The sequence below is a fragment of the Terrapene carolina genome, unplaced genomic scaffold (genome assembly GCF_002925995.2).
Source record: "Terrapene carolina triunguis isolate 2854851 unplaced genomic scaffold, T_m_triunguis-2.0 Scaffold33723, whole genome shotgun sequence".
Classification (NCBI taxonomy): Eukaryota; Metazoa; Chordata; order Testudines; family Emydidae; genus Terrapene; species Terrapene triunguis.
The window spans coordinates 1,751,488-1,770,955 of NW_020698074.1; the positions used below are offsets into that span (position 1 = coordinate 1,751,488).

The 19,468-nt window shown below is 39.6% G+C and overlaps 1 protein-coding gene across 4 annotated transcripts in view; it reads left to right on the forward strand.

The window, feature by feature from the left end:
- The window catches only part of LOC113409509 (cAMP-regulated phosphoprotein 21-like), a 146,868-nt gene that overhangs the window by 78,318 nt on the left and 49,082 nt on the right, over positions 1-19,468 (forward strand). For all 4 annotated transcript variants that reach the window (XM_026663511.1, XM_026663512.1, XM_026663513.1 and 1 more), the window contains one exon: positions 7,176-7,302. In XM_026663511.1, the coding sequence (XP_026519296.1) occupies positions 7,176-7,302 (127 nt within the window). The remainder of the gene's footprint in view (positions 1-7,175; positions 7,303-19,468) is intronic.

A 19,468-nucleotide genomic window follows, 5' to 3' on the forward strand; every position in this document is an offset into this window, starting at 1 on the left:
TTTAAACAAATTACCTAACTGACCATGTTTTAATTTAAAATATACGTACCATAAAATGCATTTTAAATAGTGTCACAATTAATATATATAAATATCCATGCGAGGCCTCTCATATTATGCAGCCACTCAATCATCTGCTCTGAAGTTGCTGCTCAATTGTATTCGTGTAGCTAAGCTGTCATTTTGAAGAATAATGCAAATTTCTTGCTGTCCTGGTTTTGAAGATAACCTTCAAAGTGTGAACCAAAAGTTAACCAATGTATGGATGTGTGTTCCTTACCTGTTCCAATCATGTCATGCCCCTTTGAATCCTTCTACTGACTTCCTTTTCCTCTGTGTGAACTTCAAACTTGTACTTGTTTTCAATGCGCTTCACAGCTCTTCCCCACTGTCGTACCATGGCATTTTTAATCACTTGTCACATTGGTATCTAAGCATCATGTATGAAAGCCTTGTGTTGGTCCAACTGATTCAGAGGATGGATAGAGCTGCAAGGATGGCGACATAGAGCAGGTTCCTTAGCTCGAACCCACAGAACTGCTGATGGGGTGTGGAGCTCTTACGCAAAGGCCCTCTTCTACTGTAATTAAACTTTAATATACATGGAGATAGTTGCATTAGAGAGTAGCATCCCAGTACGGGGCTGGGATTCCCCTGGATTCATAGATTCCAAGGCCAGAAGGGACCACTGTGATCATCTAGTCGGACCCCCTGTATAACCCAGGCCATAGAACTTCCCCAAAACAATTCCTCGAACAGATCTTTTCGGAAAACCTCCAATCTTGATTTTAAAATTGCCAGTGATGGAGAATTCACCATAACCCTTGGTAAATTGTTCCAATGGTTAAGGCGTAAATTTTTAATGGTAAGAGTAATTATTACCAGTCTGAAGTTATCTAGCTTCAACTTCTAGCCACTGAATTGTGTTATACCTTTGTCTGCTAGATTGAAGAGCCTGTTATTAAATATTTGTTCCCCATGAAGATACTTACAGACTGTGATCAAGTTACCCCTTAACATTCTCTCTGTTAGACTCAAAGAGCTCCATCTGTTTAGCTCATCACTATAAGGCATGTTTTCTAATTGTTTAATCATTCTTGTGGCTTTTCTCTGAACCTTCTCCAATTTATCAACATCCTCCTTGAATTGTGGGCACCAGCACTGGACATAGTATTCCAGCAGTGCCAAATACAGAGGTAAAATAACCAACTCAGCTCCCACTTGAGATTCCCCTATTTGTGCATCCTAGGATGAGTAACAAACTGGAGATGTGGAATGGACTGAGTGGTCCGTAGACTGCAGATGTAGTGGATTGTTCTGAAACATAGCTATATAGCAGTGGCATTAATGGCTAGGAAGATGTTGCTTTGATAAAGTAGGGAAGCAAAATGGGACAAACCATGACCCATATGCTCTGTGTCACAAAGACCTACCCTATAAAATCAGCATCTTCCTAGCTACTATTGTCATTGCTGTGTAGCTGTTTCAAGTAGGCCTTGAAATCTGAATAACTGATCCAGGGTGAAAGCTGTTGTCCTCTGTAGGAGGACAAGCAGAGAGACTAAATAAACCAGTTAAGATGCTTATGCATGCAAAATGTTATAATGCAATAATCAATGTAATGCAATCAATGTAAAAGCACTTCTATATCATAGAAGTTGCTGACAAATTTATACCAATATAACAGAGGCTTCAGTCTAAATGGCTAATTAGTTCCTGTAAATGTAGTGGCAATGAGGTTTCTAGTAGTTTTCCTCTGGTATCATGCCACTTGAATAAAGCAGAGCATTGAAAATTTGGGAGCAGGTCCAGTGAGAAAGAAGAAGAAAGAAAAAGTTGTCCAAGCCTGCAAGCCTAAAGATATCTTACATTTATATATTAAAGTTTAATTAATGCTGGCTTTATTGCTATTTCCAAGGCTTCCTTTCCCATTCTTCATCAAAAGAGGAACCGACAGTGATACATCTAAGGGGGAGGGGGGAGGGTGAGCCCTTTGTCTTCTTCTGCTTCCTCTTCCACCATTGCGTACTCTAAATCTGATTAACAGATTCATTATTCAGTAACATAAACATAATGATCTGTCGTTGTCAAGCCTGTCCTCTGTGGGCTTCGGCATCATCCTGTGAGAAATAAGTTCACTAGTGGAAACTAAGTACAGTGATCTGACTTTGCTTTTCTCCATTTCACTGGCAAATTCCTACTTTACTTTGCTTTCCATAGCCATAACTAGGCATTTTCTGTGCCTGGGACGAGCAAGCATATTTGCGTCCCATACTGTTTTTTCGTCATTTTTCCTCCCCATTTTTTGCCCCATCCCACCCCACCCAGCCCCTCCGGCTTTGCATCCTGGGCAGCTGCCCCGCTTGCCCGCCCTGGTTACGGCCCTGTCACAATAATACACGTCATCCATCCTCTGATGCTGACAGCCATTCTGACATGCTCATGGCCCAAGCACTCCAATAAAGGACCAGTTCTCCATGCTCAGTGAAAACATCACCAGCATCCTCTCCTGCACTGACTAAAGGGCAAATTGTCTCCTCTGCCTGCGTGATTGAGGGGATAAAAAAATTGCGCTGAACAAAGCGATAGTAACAGAAGCAGCATCCCTCATGGAAACAAATCATTCTTAGGAGAAGGGGATCCACAGATGAGAAGGAGGATAGTAATGCTTGGAGGATAGTAATGCTTGGAGGATAGTAATGCTTCAGACACTGTACATCCATGGATTCTCTGATGGTGGTCAGTCTGTGTTGTGGAAGCTTCTCAAAGGGTGGGGGACCCAGGGCCACTAGCAGGCAAGAAATTTACTCAAAAAGGATGCAAAAAGCCTCCATGCACGTGGTCCTTGACTCATGCTTGGGAATGTTCACTAGTTTTGGGGGACATACCCCCTTATTGTTCCACACAAGGGACTCTGTCCCCCTGAGAGAACAACTCTCAGATCATGAAATTTATTTTCCTGCTCTCAGCATGGGAGTAGTCAGCATAGAGGACAGTAAGTCCCTAAATTAATACACAGGCAAGCCACCCAGGTGACTGGGAGGCATTTGTGTATCCAAAATCTCCATAGGTCAATGTAGATCCTGTAAATTCTCTTATGTAAGTGTAATTGCCATTAGCAGGGCCGACGAGATTGTGGGGGGGAAGCCGGTACAAATTACCGGGGCCCGGCGGTCTGGAAGGGGGCCCTGCATCCGACTATATTGCATATGTTTTTGTCTTTCTTGGTAGTTTCATTATTTTTAGTCGGTCCGCCCTTGCTGGGGGGCCCGAAAAATATTTTTTCACCGGGGCCCGAACCCCATTAGTGCTGATGGGAGTTACACATGCCTATAGAGAGAATTTATATTTTCCACCCCCCAGCAGAACTATGAAATATGATAACATTACAACTGGCTTCATTAACAATCTCTTGAGGAAGGTGTAAATTCAACTCTAACCAAATTTGTTGATAACATTTAGAATAGAAAACCTACATGCAGACAGAATCAAACTGTAAATTGACCAGGAGAGGTTAGGAGAGTGTAGTATGCTGAACAAAATGATTTTCAAATAAATGTAAAGTCCTGCACCTAGAGTGAGAAAGTAAACAGCACACCAACAAACTAGAGAAAACCTCTCTGGAAAGCCGTCTTAGAGGGACCCTAGGGTGCTGATAGACAGCAAATCAAATAGGAACAAAACAAGAAAAAGCCATTGCTGTTCACAGATCTCTCTATGTTATATAGGGGATCACATGAAATATGTCAAAGTGATAATGCCATTCTACATAGCACTGGTCTGAGTGTCCTTGGAATATTAGGCACAGTTCTGGCACAGTTTAGGATAGACAGGAAGAAAATATGTTGGAGAACAAAAGTTACATAAGGGTTGGATGACAAAATACATGGAGAGACTGAGTTAAGCTTAAATACCGTAGTTTAGAAATAATAATTTATTTATTAAATAATTCAATAAGTAAACTCAGGAAGGAAATGGTAGCCTATACATGGCTTCAGAATAACAACATAAATGAAGAAAGGTTTTTTTTCACAATGTTAGGAGGATTGAAGCAATGAGTTGAAGTTGAAGAAGGAAACATTTAGGTCCAGTGTACCCTAGAAAGGGTTTGCTGATATAGTTATATCTGTATAGCTATAAATCTATTGAGCTGTAGCGGCACACCCTCCAAGTTCAGGCAAAGCTTTGGCTAGTGTAGCTTATACTAATTCTCTGAATGAAATAAACTGTGCCAGCAAAAGTTTATAATGGAGACCTAGCCTTAGATTAGAAGAAAAGCTGTTAACATCAAGTACAGTTGGGCATTTCAGTAGACTAGCCGGGAGATGGTAATGATTTGTAGTCAAGCAAAAGTAAAAGAAGATGTTTGTGGGATTGAGGTAGCGAGTAATTCTGCAAAGTGCAGGAGGTTCAGGATAGATGACGTAAGTGGTCTCCTTGGTATCTATGATTCTATGAATTCTGCTGTTCGTTAAAGTAATACCACAGTGGGCAAATATCAGGTTTGGATTACTTTTGGGGTGAAATCGTGTCTGTAGGCTGAAGGAGAGCTGTACAGAAGACAAATTAAAGTATGTCCTACAAGATCAATAAATCATTGATTGTCAGCCTAAAATCCACTTTAACCCATGTCTATATTCTATAACAAAAACGTCTATTCTTAGCAAGTCATCCATGCATGATTACTATCAAATTCAACCATTAATCACCCCAAATTAAATGATTTTCCATCTAATGCTCCATGCCACTAACATTTTTCAAAGTGATAGATTGCTGTACTGATAAGCTAATAAATGGAGTATATAACAAATGTATTCAGTTCCAGTGAATTAAAAAAAAAAAAAATCCTTGTAGCTACAGAGATGAGTTAGTTCATGGCTGTACAGTACTTTTAAAAATGTTAAGTGCTACTAAGTGTTATAGCAGTTATTAGAATGGGCTAAGCAGGCTCAACTAAAACTTCAGTTCCAGACCTAAACTGTTCGGGCTACGTTTTTAATTTGATACCTATGAACTTTCCATACAATGATTAATGGCAAGAGGTAACTCATATTGTTCTCAGATGGCCAGTTATTTTTAAAAGTTTTAAGAGTTTAGCCTCTTTTACCCGTGTGAGTTTCCTCACTAACCTTGACCTGCTGGGGTAAAATTAGATCATGCATTTAAAACTGGGATTTTTCAACTCCAGACAGTTAGATCTGGGGACAAATGTTCTTACACTATGCCCATCGCTCGTATTGCAGTATTCAAAGATAAAGCACAGTTCAAAGGCAGGCTACAATTTAGCATTACTCCACGTTATTCAGAGCTGGAATAGCTCAAAACATGTTCAGATTAAAGCATTCATGGTTTGATTATGGCTGGTTGTACCTGACAAAACAAAGCAACAGTATTTACATGGGTTCAAAAGAAAAACAAAGATTTGATATCTGATCCTCTAAATTTTGCCAGTTTGCCTGGAGTTCTCTTCCCTTCAGAGACCTCCCCCAGTCCAGGTTCCCTGATTCTCAGTTTCCCTTCTCCTTATAATTCCTTCAGTCCTCTCCCCACTTCCCATCTATGGTTCACCCTCATAAACTGTGTCCTCCCCTCACTTTCCTCCTTGTAGTTCTTCCTGTTCTCTTTTTCCTGTAGTTATCACCATTTTGTAAAACAGTGTCCACTGGGAAACTTTTGTGAGAGTTTTCGTACAGAGCTATAGAAACATTAGCCAAAATGGCACATCTTGAGGTGATTATGTAGTGGGTAAAAAATTTCATTAGACCCCTTTCAAGTGCCAGCCTGGCACTGTGTGTGTATTTCTGTAACTTAGTTCTGTTGCTCTTGGTAGTTTTTCTCTGGTGATAAAGAGCCTTGTATCTCTGAGATTTTTAGCCTGTTTTTAAAGGGATTCTGTTGGCTCTTTAAATACCTGTCATATATGGCCTTATTCTGTTTACTGTTACTCTCACTGAGCAATACTCCATGAGTAGTCCGGTTATCTCCGGTGGAATTACTCCTGAGCTAAGGTACTGTTCAGCATGAATAAAGGTGGCAGAATCTGACCCACATGTACTAATTCCTGTTGTATTAAAAATAAAAAACATTTGTGTCTCTTTTTTGAAACAGGCCAAATACTAAATGTGGAAACCAATATAATTCCATTGGTTTATAAAGAAGCACAGACAGACATTTCAAATAGTCTAAGAACAACAACAACAAAAGTTCTCTTGAAGATCTTGTAGAGGGGCCCCTGTATACTTTATATTTTATCTTACTAACCATCATAGAATTGCTCCAAATGTGGAGTGCTATTGAACTCACTAAGGGCCAGCGCAAACTGTTTAGCTCCGATGTCTCTGTAATGGTGATGACGAGTGTGCAAGAAAAGTCACTGTGTTCAGTTGCCCTCAAACTTGCATTTTCCAATGTGTGGGGAGGCAGTTGAGTATACTCTGTTCTGTAACATACAATAGCTAGCAACACTAGCTGACTCAATACCTACTAAAAGCTTTTGCAAGAGGAGGGATGCTAATCATTTTTAATCCATAATATATTCCTGCCAAATGTGCTAGAAGCTTTAAAGGGAGAGATTCATGCAGGTAAGCACTTATCCATTAAAAAGGGATAGGCTGACAATGGAGACTCTCTTTCATACATACAAATATCTCACTTTCATACAACATGCACATTTTGACTCCAGGCCATTTCTGCTCTCAGTTGTCCATTTAATATCTTCCCCAGAGTTTATTTAATTTTTTCCATATGGTCTACAATACATTCATATTAGCATTATAATTTTGTGCAATATGGTACTTCTGTGATATTTTTTTTTGGTCTTTTGTTTATATGTAACATTGCTTACACGGTTTTTAAAAATAACTGCTATTTCTCTCTGCTTCTCTCTGTGACATTAAATTAGTTGAGAACAAAGTAATTCAGTATTTGAAGAACATTGGTATTCATGTTCCTGCTTCATTTAGGATTTTTCAACTTACACACTAACATTGTTTAATCCTTAAGACATGGATAATCACATTGCAAGAGAAAATTGGAACTAAGTGACAGTGCTTGAAAATGTACTATGCAAATCTTTTCTTTTGATTACAGTAAAACTAAACTACTTCACCTGACTTTTTTCTGTATGTCTTCAGTTTCTGTCATAAGTACTAAGTCAGTGTTTTTGCTTTCCACAGATGCCAGTGTATTACTACCCATCTGGTCAATACCCTACCTCAGCAACTCAGCAGTATAGACCCATTGCCTCAGTTCAGTACAATGCACAGCGGAGTCAACAAATACCCCAGACTGCACAGCAAGCAGGTATTTGCATCTGTTACTCATTTCTTCAGCGGTTTGTGTTGCATTTACTGATGAACCTATTGATCGTACTTTAATTTTGGGCTTGAAAAGCTAGCATTGGAAATTGGCCATTTAAGTAAGTTGAAACAGTCAAAAAACAATTTTGCTTGGAAAGCCATACCATGCAAGAAAGGAAAGCATGCTTCAGTGCTGTCATCTAGCATGCGTCCCACAGCGTGGTTCTTCCTGCATTAATACGTTACGTCTTAGATCAGAAGTAAGACAAGTGGCAAATTACTGTGATCATTCATGCTTCATTTGAAAGCCAAGAGTTACATTTTATTGCCTTCATCGTATGTGGTCCCTAAACATTTTAAAAACAAGAAACCAGTAATGGAAACATTTTGGGGGCATTCTGCTCTGCAAAGCTGAAACTGTACCTGTGATGTGGCGCCAGCCAGATAAAAGGCAGTCTTTACCTTGGTAATATTCCACTATTTTCCTCCTTTTGAGGTTAGTGTTCATGAAAACAGCAGGCAATGAGGTGCTCTAGAGTCTGTGTGGCACCCACTTGGATGTTAGCTCCCTGAAGCGATGGGCAGTTGGAAGGGGGGCCGTTACACTGTAAGAGAGTGAGTAGCAGGTCTCACAGTGAACCGGTCTCTTTTCCTACTGTGTCATGCCACTCCTAATTAAACCATATTAAGGATGGGGGAGACAGAGTGAGACTGATCTTGGTTGATTTATTTGTGCTGGTGCGAGGTTCTTTGTGTTCCTAATGAATAAACAGAGCTTCTGTAAAAATCATTGATTGTCTGTTTCTCCAGTGCAAACCTCCCCCATACTGTGTCTCAGACAAGTATTAACTTTGGTAGGAGGGATTGTTTTGCCACAGGGTACACAATCGTAATTGTGTCATGTAGGATAAAGCGCGCTGTCTGTCTGTCTGTCTATTACTATCTAGCTCCAGAAATGCAAATGGTTTGATAAAATTTTCTGTGTATTTTGTGGTGGTGTTTTTTTTTTTTTTTTTTTTTTTTTAATGGAAAATCAGCTTCTCTGCCAAGGCTTTGATCCACAACTCCTTTAAGATAAAAGTCAATAGCATAGACATGAGAGATGGAAAAGATCTCTGGGGTCATCCAGCCTACTCCCAATCTCTTTAAGGTGACCGCCGATGGGCTTGTCACACTTTATTACGTGTTCATAGAAAAAAAGCCATAGCTATACACAGTTATGATTGATTTGAATGATCAATGGCTCTTCTTTTAAAGCTGTCCTGTGTTCTAATAAAACAGGTGTTGGTTTTGGTCACTGTGGCTGGTAGGGCGCTTACTGTCAGATTTCATAGCTTTGGGAGAATACAATTCTCAGAGAGATGTAATATTCCATAAAGGCCATCTATCTCTTCTAATTTATCTTGTCTTACAGTATGGTATCCTATTTATTATCCATATACAGTAGATCTTTGAACCTAAGTGCAGATTGAATTGTATGGTACTATTTTGGTTGACTGTGTTGTTATAAAATCATATTTAGTCTATCAGTTAAATGGTAGATCAGTAATGTGAAAGTTATGGTAATTAAAGTACACATGGGACACATTCTGAAATGCATCAGCAAATTTTTCTCAGAAAATTCAACTATCTGATCTTCAGAGACACTATCTGAATACCAGGTTTAATTATATACCATAGCGTAGTAACCATTGTGTTTGGGTACAGACTACAGCGACATCAGTTGTATTTTTGCTTATGTGTTTTTCATATTGTTTTTACCTATGTGTGCGCCAAGGAGTTAGGTTACTACAAGAAAAATCTCTTGAGTTGGGAAAATTGTCAGTATCTTTAAAATTCCTCCTTTCAATTATTGACAACTCCATTGGAAAAATAATTATTACATCATGTCAACATTCTGTGGTGAGAGTTTTTAGTATTTCTTTGATGGTTGTTTTAAATCTTTACCCATTGCCCAGGTTCTAAGCCTTACTTTAGAATCAACTCTTTTAAATGGGTCCTAGCTATGGGCCAGATTGAACCCTCTCATAGAGATATTTACATGAGGGGAATAGGGGTGCCAGGAAACTCCACAAAGAAAATCTTGCAGTTTCCTACAGACCTTCTCTTTAAGTGAGAGAGATTAGGGGACAAGGCATGGGGGGCCGACCTCCCAATCTTGCTGACCCTTCAGATTCACAGGGAGGGGAATCCAAAGTCCCATGCACAAGGTCGGCCCCTCCATGCTGCTGTTGAGACACCATCGCTCCTGTTGGAGTCATGCTCTATTGGGAACGAATCCTGGGCCATCACAACAGCCGCTGTGTGAAGAAGAGTTAACTGAAGGACAGATACCCAAAAGGTTTTCCTCTGCCTTTGTGGGAGAGAGCTCCACAGAGTGTACCTTCTACAGCCCCTTAGGGAGCCAGAACCTAAGGAGACTGAGCTCAGAGAGGGACTTCAGTGGAGTGAGGTAGAGAGGAGGATGCTGTGAAGTCAGTGCTCTCTTACCCCTACCTTCCAGAACTCCAGGGTGATCCACCTCACCTGCTTCCTCTCTGCTTGAAGAAGCAGGGAGGATACTTAGGTCCGATGGTTTTTTCCTTGATTTTTGTAACTGAACTGACTCATGCCCTCAAATTTTCACTCATATTTATAAAGGTAAATCTAATTATCTGCAGAGATGCATTTTCTTCCATTACCTGAAGCAATATTGATATCCATCTTACTATCGACTTATGCTTTGAAATGTCTGAAAATGCCTCTGAGAAGGTAAGTACGGAGTGACAGAAGCTTTTCTTGGGCATTAACTATATATTTAGATGATATTTTCTTTATACTTGTAGCCAGTGAATAAATGGGTAAGGATTGATTATTCTATTTTTTTCATGTTCCTTCACTTCACATAGCATTTGGAAAGTCACTAATCTTCTGGAGTTTGATTGATGGATATAAATTATGTTTCAGGAAATATAATAAAGTACATTGCTTATGTTACAAATTTACTGCAGGCTATTCGCTAGACATTCAAACTCTGGGGGAAAAACTCCTTTGGATATCCATTCAACAACTGCAGGAACATACGATCACTTAACACCAAATACCTTTCTGAGCTATGCTACTTTGGGTTGGCTAAGTACGTGTTCCAATCAAAAGGCAAATATTTTAAGCTTTATGCAGTGTTGCAGGAAATTACCTTCAAATGTAGAATTAAAGGCCAAGATTGAGGTTAGCATATGAGCAGAATGTGAGGCAGCCATGGCTAAGCAGGGAAGTTTAAAAGAGACATACAGATGGCCGCAGAGAGAGCGGAAGAAGATTGTGTGAGAGTGAACAAAGGAGGCAGACATGAATGAGGCAGATGAAAAGATTATTCCTGAAACTTCTTCCCTGAAGATTTAGCACTATTTGCTGCTGGTGAGAGAAAACTGCTGCAATATAGAGAGGCATATGGGAGTCAGAGTTGTGTGCCTACCCGTAGAATAACGAATGTGGGCAGGGACATGTTGGGAGCCTCAAGAGCTCAAAGAATATTTTATTAAAATAAGAAAGTTTGCCTGCCCAGGAGGGTTTTGGAAGCTTTCATAGCTCTGGCAAGGTGTTGAGGTCTGTCGTTTTCCCACTTTGGGCTCCAGAGGGTAAGGTTTGATCTAATGCCAGCAATTTGTTTTTGTTTTTCTTAGAAAAGGTCTCTTTATGAGTGGAGCAATAATGATGACTTTTACAGCAAACGGCTAAAGTAAAATGTCAGTACAGCATCTTTAATGGCTAAGGGACTCTGTATTCTCTCATGGTTGTGTGAAAAGAGAGCAATATGAAGTTAAAATGGCTCCAGGGCAGAAAAAAAGATGAGCTCACCTGAAATTAGATTAGGATCTAACAGCGATAAATCATTTGGCGAGAGGGATGAGAACTGTTGATGGATAGATAGATAGATAGACATATTTTATAGTGCTGCCTAGTATGAGAAGATAAGTGACCCATTTCTTGCAAGAGGCAGCTTCACAGAAGGTTTCCCATAGAAACCTTTTGTCCTTTACAGTATATTAATTTAAATTCAGCATGAAACCACTAAGAGACAGCCTTACCAGTGTTGCTTATTACAGAGCAGTGATGTAGCCTTTGAAATGCTTAGTTTTACTTCATGTAAATAAATAATTTGTTGTTCTTCTTCATTGCATTTCCTCCGCACCAGCCCTTGGGCCCGATCCTGCAAAATGCAAAGATCCTAGAAGTCAATTAAAGTGTTGCCATTAACTTAATGAGAGCAGGGTCAAGCCATTGGCTAGTACACAGTACATGCACAGTACATTTTTTAATGAATCATTAGAATATTTTCAAATGACTTTTCTCAAAAAATAATAATTATATGTAGGAGTACTCTCTTGATGTGTTCATCTTTGAGCTTTATAGTAAAGAACATTGCCTTCATTTTCTTTGAAAATCACGATCTAAAATCTGTACAGGTCTGGGCTCAAGTGAACGTTGATAGTAATGATGTAATGTAAATGTCTGTGTTGTGACAAGGAATTTCTGTAATTTTTAGAACTTCCCAAATATATCTCCGTATTCCTTGAACTGTGGAGTTTAGTCTCTCTCTGGTCAATGAACATTTACCACTCTTTGATGTTGTCTCATCTTGCTAATATTTCAATATAAAGAACACTGGCCATTTCAAGCAAATAGATGTACCGGTATCTCTTTTTGTACCATGGAACGCCTGGTTTCTTGACTGAGTGAAATGATATTTCTGTATTCTCATACAGCAGTACTAGAGAATTGCATCTCGGCCACTATCAGCAAGTATTTTATTCTTTAATATCGGTGTCTCAGTGGTAGTAGTAGTTTGAAAGCATTTGAGCTTCGTTCTTGTCCTTGGATGATAAAATGGAAATGTATTCAGTAATGAACATTTGTATTTTACCATAGTTGATAAAATCAGCAAAGGGAATGATTTATATCAGTGTGTTGGTGTATTTATTTTCAAAATAATAATGCTTAGCACTGAGAGTATATTTCATTTTTAAAGTGCTTTACAAATATGAGCTGATGAAGCCTCACAAACACCACTTTGGGGTAGGTAAGTATTATTATGCCCATTCACAGATGAAGAAGAATCTGAAGTGGACAAGCCATTTACTTCCTCTGTCTCACTGTCCACTATATATGTAATATATCAGACCTGTTCCCGACAATGTGTGATGGAGCTTTGCTGGATCACTTTATATACATCACTTTGTCTGGGCTATAGTTTAACCATGACAGTTAGTCTGGCTGATCACGTGCCCTCCTCACTGGCAAGTTGTGATATAAACAGTGACCAGTGCTTAATTTGCGCCAGGGCTTGCCAGGACTGAGTCCCAGCCCCTCTTTGCTGGGCAATTCATAGCCCCAGCACCTCTGGGCTTGCTGCATCAGTTATGAATGTAAAAAACTTGCTTGAGCCCTGGCACCTAATTGCTTGAGGCCCAGTACCTCTTTCATTACAAATTAAGCACTGACAGTAACTAAATCCTACAGTATCGTCTTGAGCTCAGTAATGAAGACTATCTATTGAGCAAATCAAAGCCTAAGCACTATTGTGTTTGGTTGGAATACCTTGCTGCTAAAACTTTTCAGAAACTTAACAAGCCTACAGAGATTAACACGGGGTTGGATGTAATTGGATTTTTGTTCTGTAATTCTGTTTGAATATACAGATTTTAGGATTTCGTAGGCATTTGAGACCCAGTAAACATTGCCATTATAACTCCTTTCAATTTGCATAAAGTCGCCAATTCCTATTCAAATCTGCCTGCGTTGCTCCAACATGTTATCCTTCTCTTTTTTTAATCATCACTGCTTTTTCCTGAAAAGCAGAACAATTGACTGAATACAGTAGCACCTCTGTCAAAAGAATGTAATTATGGGAGGCAGATATATATATTTGAAAACTACATGGATGCAGTGGTTCCTTTTATGATAGGTATGCATTGATATTCTGTCAACAGCAAATGTTTGTCTCAAAGGAGGGGTAATATTTCTGTTGTAATACCATATTGTTAGCATTTACAGTCTCCGGTAAGAAAGAAAGGGTTTTGCCTCTTTAATGTTGCTCTAAAACAGGTTTTAAGCTGGGCAAGATGTACCTTAATGAAGCTATAAATGTGTTTAACTAGAATAATTGAGTCAAACTGACAATGAAATAATGCTTAAGCTAAGCTAAAATTCAGTCAGGTGTCAGCATAATTGAAGGGTTTTTATCTTCAGATTTCCTCTACTCCTCGTTGTCTACTTAAAGTATCTTCCACTATAAACTTTTCTTTTTCTTTTTTTGTAAAGTGTCAGGCTTAAAAAATAAAATGATTTGATTTGCCATCAGGGTCGTTACAGAACCTTCCAAAGAAGGATTGCAGCTTTGTACCTTCATTAGCAGCCTGACGAGCAAGATCTCATGGTCCAGGACAGATTTGTTTACATTATTCCATCTGTATTTTACAGGACATTCTTTGTACTTATACAAGCAGTAAATAACTTGTATTTATTTTTAAATAGCTCATCCAGAGAAAGTAAATCCTTAGTGGTAATTGTTCACTGCACTAATGAAACAGAATTGTACTTCCGGTGTCCATTTATGTTTGATAATCAAAACAGTAAGGGCTACATTTATCAAACCCTGTTTCCCACTGAGAGAGCCTTGTGAGGTACATTTCTTATTTTCATGAAGGCTTGAAAGAAGGAAGATGGACATCAGAATTATAGTCTTACGGCACCATGTTTTAGTATCATATACTGCTGCATTACACTAGCACTGGTATAGCACTCTACCACTTCAGAGCACTTTATAAACATTTACTGACTAATGCTCACAATGCTCTGGTGAAGAACAGTAGGTAAGTGTTGTTCCTGTAATACTGGTGGAGACACTGACAGAGAGAGTACAATAATGTACTCTCAAGACCTCTTATCAAGTCAATGGGAAAGCCAGGACTAGAATTTAGATGTTCTTAGCCCCTCATGAAATCATGTCATCCTTCTAAGTTTAAGAGCACAGTCATACCACACAAGCGCTCAGCACATTCAATGTTAAATAATATGGGGATTTAGTCATGTGATTTTTGGTTAAGATCAAAGGTAGTCCTGCTGCTAAACTCGCTGCTGCACATTTCACTTGGAAAATTCAGAGGTAAGAGCAACATTTTTATTGAAAGACAATTGCTTCTCATTCAACAGACTAGCTTAATTATTCATTTTGTACACAAAGAGGAAGCTAGGAATGAGGAGAAAATACACCTACACTCTGAACGCTGAAAGAACCATAGGTAGGGCAAGTGCAGTTTGTGTGGGGTTTTCAAGTCCCACCAGCAGTAGTTAAAATGGCAGTCATTTTGAAAGTTTCTGATGAAATGTCAGGAATTTCACAGTAATATATTGATTCTCTAATCAATAGGCATGTGCTAATCCTGTATCAGTTACTGTCCATGAACAAATCTAGGGAGGAACAGCCAGCTAAGAAAAACATGCAAAGTAGATAGGCTCTTTAGTGTTGTCCACTCCATGAGTGCTGGATATGGAGAGACACCTGATGGCATTCAACAGCTGGCATGAACAGTCTTGTTTGTATTTATTGCATCTGAATCCTGTCTCCTCTCTGCCGTGAGGGACACTACATAATCGCTATTGCAAATTTATCACTCAGTCAATGCACAATGCTCCCATTGCTGCCAATGGAATTTTTCAGCACTGAGCAATTGAAAGGTTTATATATGAAGCTCTTTGAGGCAAGGACTGTTTGCATATTTATTTCTACACTAGCCTTTCCCCCCTAAAACTTCCCACCATTGCTATCACCAGTGTAACTCCAATGGTTGTACCAATGGTGGGAGTGCCAGTACAGAGTGGCTGTTGGCATCTCACTCACCACATCCTCTAACCCTGCTCACAGCAGGTCTAGACAATGCTTTTGTTGAAATGCCAACAGCTGGTGCATTGCCTACATTAGCACTCCCAATGGTGGGAAATTTTAGGTGGGGGACAGTCAGTTTAGTCAAGGTTTTTGTGTCTGGTACAGTACAAAACACATTGTTCACATTTAACAAGTTTGTGTTTGTTTAAGTGTACAATAGAGATCAGCAATGCAGATAGGAAGGGAGACTTTTGCCTCACATTTGCAATATTTGCTTAAACTCCTAAAACGTTCATCAATACAAATTGTGAAATAGAAGAATTGTTTTGATTTGGGTACTGAGGGGAAGAGTGTGCACACTGTAGGTGACTAGAACAAAGTGTGTTCAGTATTTTAGCACAGACACGTGAGAGAGATCTCCTGTGTAATTGAAGCAATATCTCAGGGGCCAATCCCACAATCCTGATACAAGTAAAATGGTGTTCAAGTGAAGTCAGTGGGAGTTTTGCCTACACATAATGCAAGAATAACAGTGCTTACTTGTACAAATTCCAGGATATTTTCATTTTGATTTGCCATCCGAGGTAAAACAGTAACAATGTTTAAAAAATGAATTTGAATTCTATGTTTCATATCCCAAATCCAATTGAAATATTTCCTAATAACAATCTTTTTATTTTTACTATGCCTTCCTCTAAAAAAGAGAGAGATGGGAACCTTCATATCGCTAACCTGCCATTTCTTAGAATTATGCTGTTATATTGTTTAGTATTGTCTTAATTTCCCTTTGTTTTCAAATGACATGACACATTCTGAGAATGTGTATGTGACTGAAGCAGCTTCTCTGATTATTCCCAAACAAAGGAGATGGTTTCCCTAGCAACAGAAGGAAAACCTCTCCAAATAGTTTCTCACCTCTTCTTCAGGGTCTGTTCCATTCTGCAGTTTGCTCATCATTTGCTAAAGCAGATACCATTCCTGCAGAAAGAGCTAGATGAAATTCAAAGTGGTTAGTAGCAACAACTGTTTTTGGCCACAAAAGTAAATGTTGAATTTGCTGTCTGAGTGCCCATCTTTAACAATGGCTTGATTGTTTCTGTTATTACTACAGAGTTCCTGTGAATTCATATTTATGGTTTAGAAGAAGTACTGTCTGATTTTAAGAAAGAATGTAAGTGGCCTTTTTTCCTGTACAAGTACGGTCCTGATGTATGAATTTAGTAGGAGCCCCGGTGGATTTTCAGTGGCATTTATAATTATGGAAAATGGATTTTCAGGTTGTGGACACTGGTGAGGATCCCCTAAACCAATGGTTCTCAACCCGTGGGCCACTTGTGGCCCAATCAGCACACAGCTGTGGCTCATGTGACACCCTCAGGGCCATACAGGTAATATATATATTGTATGGATGTGGCCCACATAACACACAGAGAGCTGCAGATGCGGTCCACAATGGTAAATAGGTTCAGAACCACTGTCCTACACTAGCCAAGGCTAATGTATCTTTAGCATGGGACCGCACTAACCAAGTGACCTGTCCCCAACTGATCTATATGGGAGTAGATTTAGAGTGGAAACCTTTCAGGGCAGAGGTTTTCTTTTCTATGTCTCATTTCTATTTTTGTGCAGTGCCCAGTACAATGGGGTCCTAATTCTCACTGGGCCTTTGGGTGCTACGAGAACATAAACATTCAATAATAACAACAACAAGGGAAAGAAGAAGCCAGTCAATTATTATTAATTTATATTACAGTAGGACTAGAAGCCCCAACCAAGATCAAGTCCCTGTTGTGCTAGGCTTGGTAAGTGTGTATATATAGCGTGAGATTTTGTGATGCACCTTTAAAAGGCACAGCACAGAACTTGAAACCCAGTAGGAGAAGGGTCTAAGGTTGCTTTTAAGGCCCCTTTGTGCCCTCCCAAATTTGGGCTGCTCTGGGGGTTGGAGAGGCTCCGGATCAACTTAGACAACTCTTTGGGGTGTTGTCTGAGTTACCACTGCCTTCTGGGGTTTCCCAGTAGGTCACAGTGCAGCCATCCTGCCCCCAACATGCCCCTCCAATCTGTAGCCCCATTCCGTACATATTCCTTTCTCCAGGGCTTGTGAGGGGCTCCTCTGAAAGAGACCTGCAATCGTCTTCCACAATGCCTATACCAGGGGAGTCCTCCCCCAGCTAGAACTGGGGCTTCTAGAGACCTTTTACACCAACCTGACCCTTTTATCCACATAAAAGAATGGGAGTGAGGCTCTCACCCATAATGAGAGGCAGACTGTGCCTGAACAACCTCTGGCCTAAATATAACTTCTCAGGGAAAGTCTTGGAGCCCTGTCTGCTAACCTTGGGGAGCAAGTTCCTCATGCTACAGCTTGTTCTTCATAGGTGGAAACTTGCACCCCTGTAGAGCTTCACTGAGTGAGTTTAGTGGGGTTCCATGCAGGCAGAGAGGTCTGTCCATGTGGAACAAGTTGTAAGATCAGGGTCTGTTTCTGGAGACTTCACTTTGGTTTACTGCTTTTAATCTGGAGGAGAGGAGGGTGGCCTGGGGGAAACCAACTCCCAGCTGCTCTTATTTCTTACCGGTATCTAGATGATACCAAGGTAATGAAAATCAAAGGATTAGTAGACCATTTACAAATTATCATGTATTTAACATTTCATAGCATAAATACTGTAGCTGGCATGGAGCCCTTTAAATCTGACTTTTTAAAGTTATTGGAGAAAATAATGAAGCACATAAAAGTGTTACTTAGTTATTTATGGCTTATGTGAATAAATATACTATGAAATATTCAATTATTTAAGGCAGAAGGAGAGTGTTTTTCCCTGTGGATATTATTACCCTCAGTCCATCCTTCATCTTCCCTTAGGTTTCTTTTATCTGCATTTAATGTCCATGCTGCCCCTTTCCCATCTCTACATTTGGCCATTCAGAGCCACCTCCTGCAAGATAATGGGCACCCTCATCTCCCATCGGCTTCAGTTGGAGTTGAGGATGCTTAGAGCCCTGCAGAATTATTCATATCTGTGGTCTTACCACGCAGGCCCTCCTAAAAATCCCCGTTGGAAAGGTTACCGTGTTTGCGATAGTTTGAACCGCATGCAGCTTGGCATTGTTAGATTTGTTTTCTATTACAATCATCAATGTGAGCCGCAGCCATAATGAAGAATGTACTTTAATTGGGTTAATGGACTAGTGGTTGCTGGAATTTTGTTGCAATTTTTAGTGCAACCTTAAGCCTCAGTTGTACGAAATGCTCAGGAGGTTGAGCCCAACCAATACAGATATATGGACAATCCTTTTTAAAAGTTAAGAGTCATATAAATCAGATAAATCCACCTTGTGCTTCCAGTGTAGGAATATGTGCTGTGTCCAGTCTAGTTTTAAATGACTCAAATTGCCTAAAAATAAAGTGTTTCTCGGAAATATCTGAGCCTGAGGCCTCCCTTAAAGAAAGCCGACGTTCCTGAACAACCTAATATTTAGGCTTAGTATATATCTTGGTTCTTTTTGTCAGCCTGTGTTACCAAAGCCATTGATTATATGGTTCGTCACTGTCCCCTGGGCTCTTGTTAATGGCACACTGATAAAATAGAACTGCATCTATTGAATAGTGTTGAACCTTTGGTTTCCTTGCTGCTAAATGCAATCTTTTGTCAGGTACACGGACAGTAGGCATTTGGGAGCTTGAAAACATTTGTTGAATTTCCTGTGCAAGAACCTGCACAAAAAGAAATTGCAAAAAGTTGCCAGATGCCATCTCATAACATGAACAGAAGTGGAGAGAGACATTAAACATTGTGAGAATCCATGTGCCTCTCCAAAATGGCTGCTGCTTTAATAGTTCCATCAGGGATCAAGTACAATGTCATCCCTCATTTAAAAAAAAAAAAGCTGAAAACAATTAATCTTTAGCCTCATCCGCAAGGCAGTGTGAAAAATGTGGGTCTAACAATATGTCGGCGACACTATTCCCTCACTTAACCTTGTGTTGGGCAATAAATAATTATGAATATTGCACACTAAAGTGATTTGGTGCTGCTGAATCATAGGATATAATATGGGACTGGAAAACTGAATGAAGTTGGCCTGATGTGCTTTGTTCCGGAAAAGTATGAACTTGGATATGAGTTGGGTGTGGAGAGTGGGACTGGGTTTTAGAAGGTGCCTTTTGTATATCACAAAATAATGAGCTCTGCTTTTGTACTGCAGTGACTGCATAGGCAAATGCTGTTGTGTTTTCTCAGCTATAACTCATGTACAGCCTCTGAGGAAAAATAACTGTTTTATTGATAGGGGAAATGCT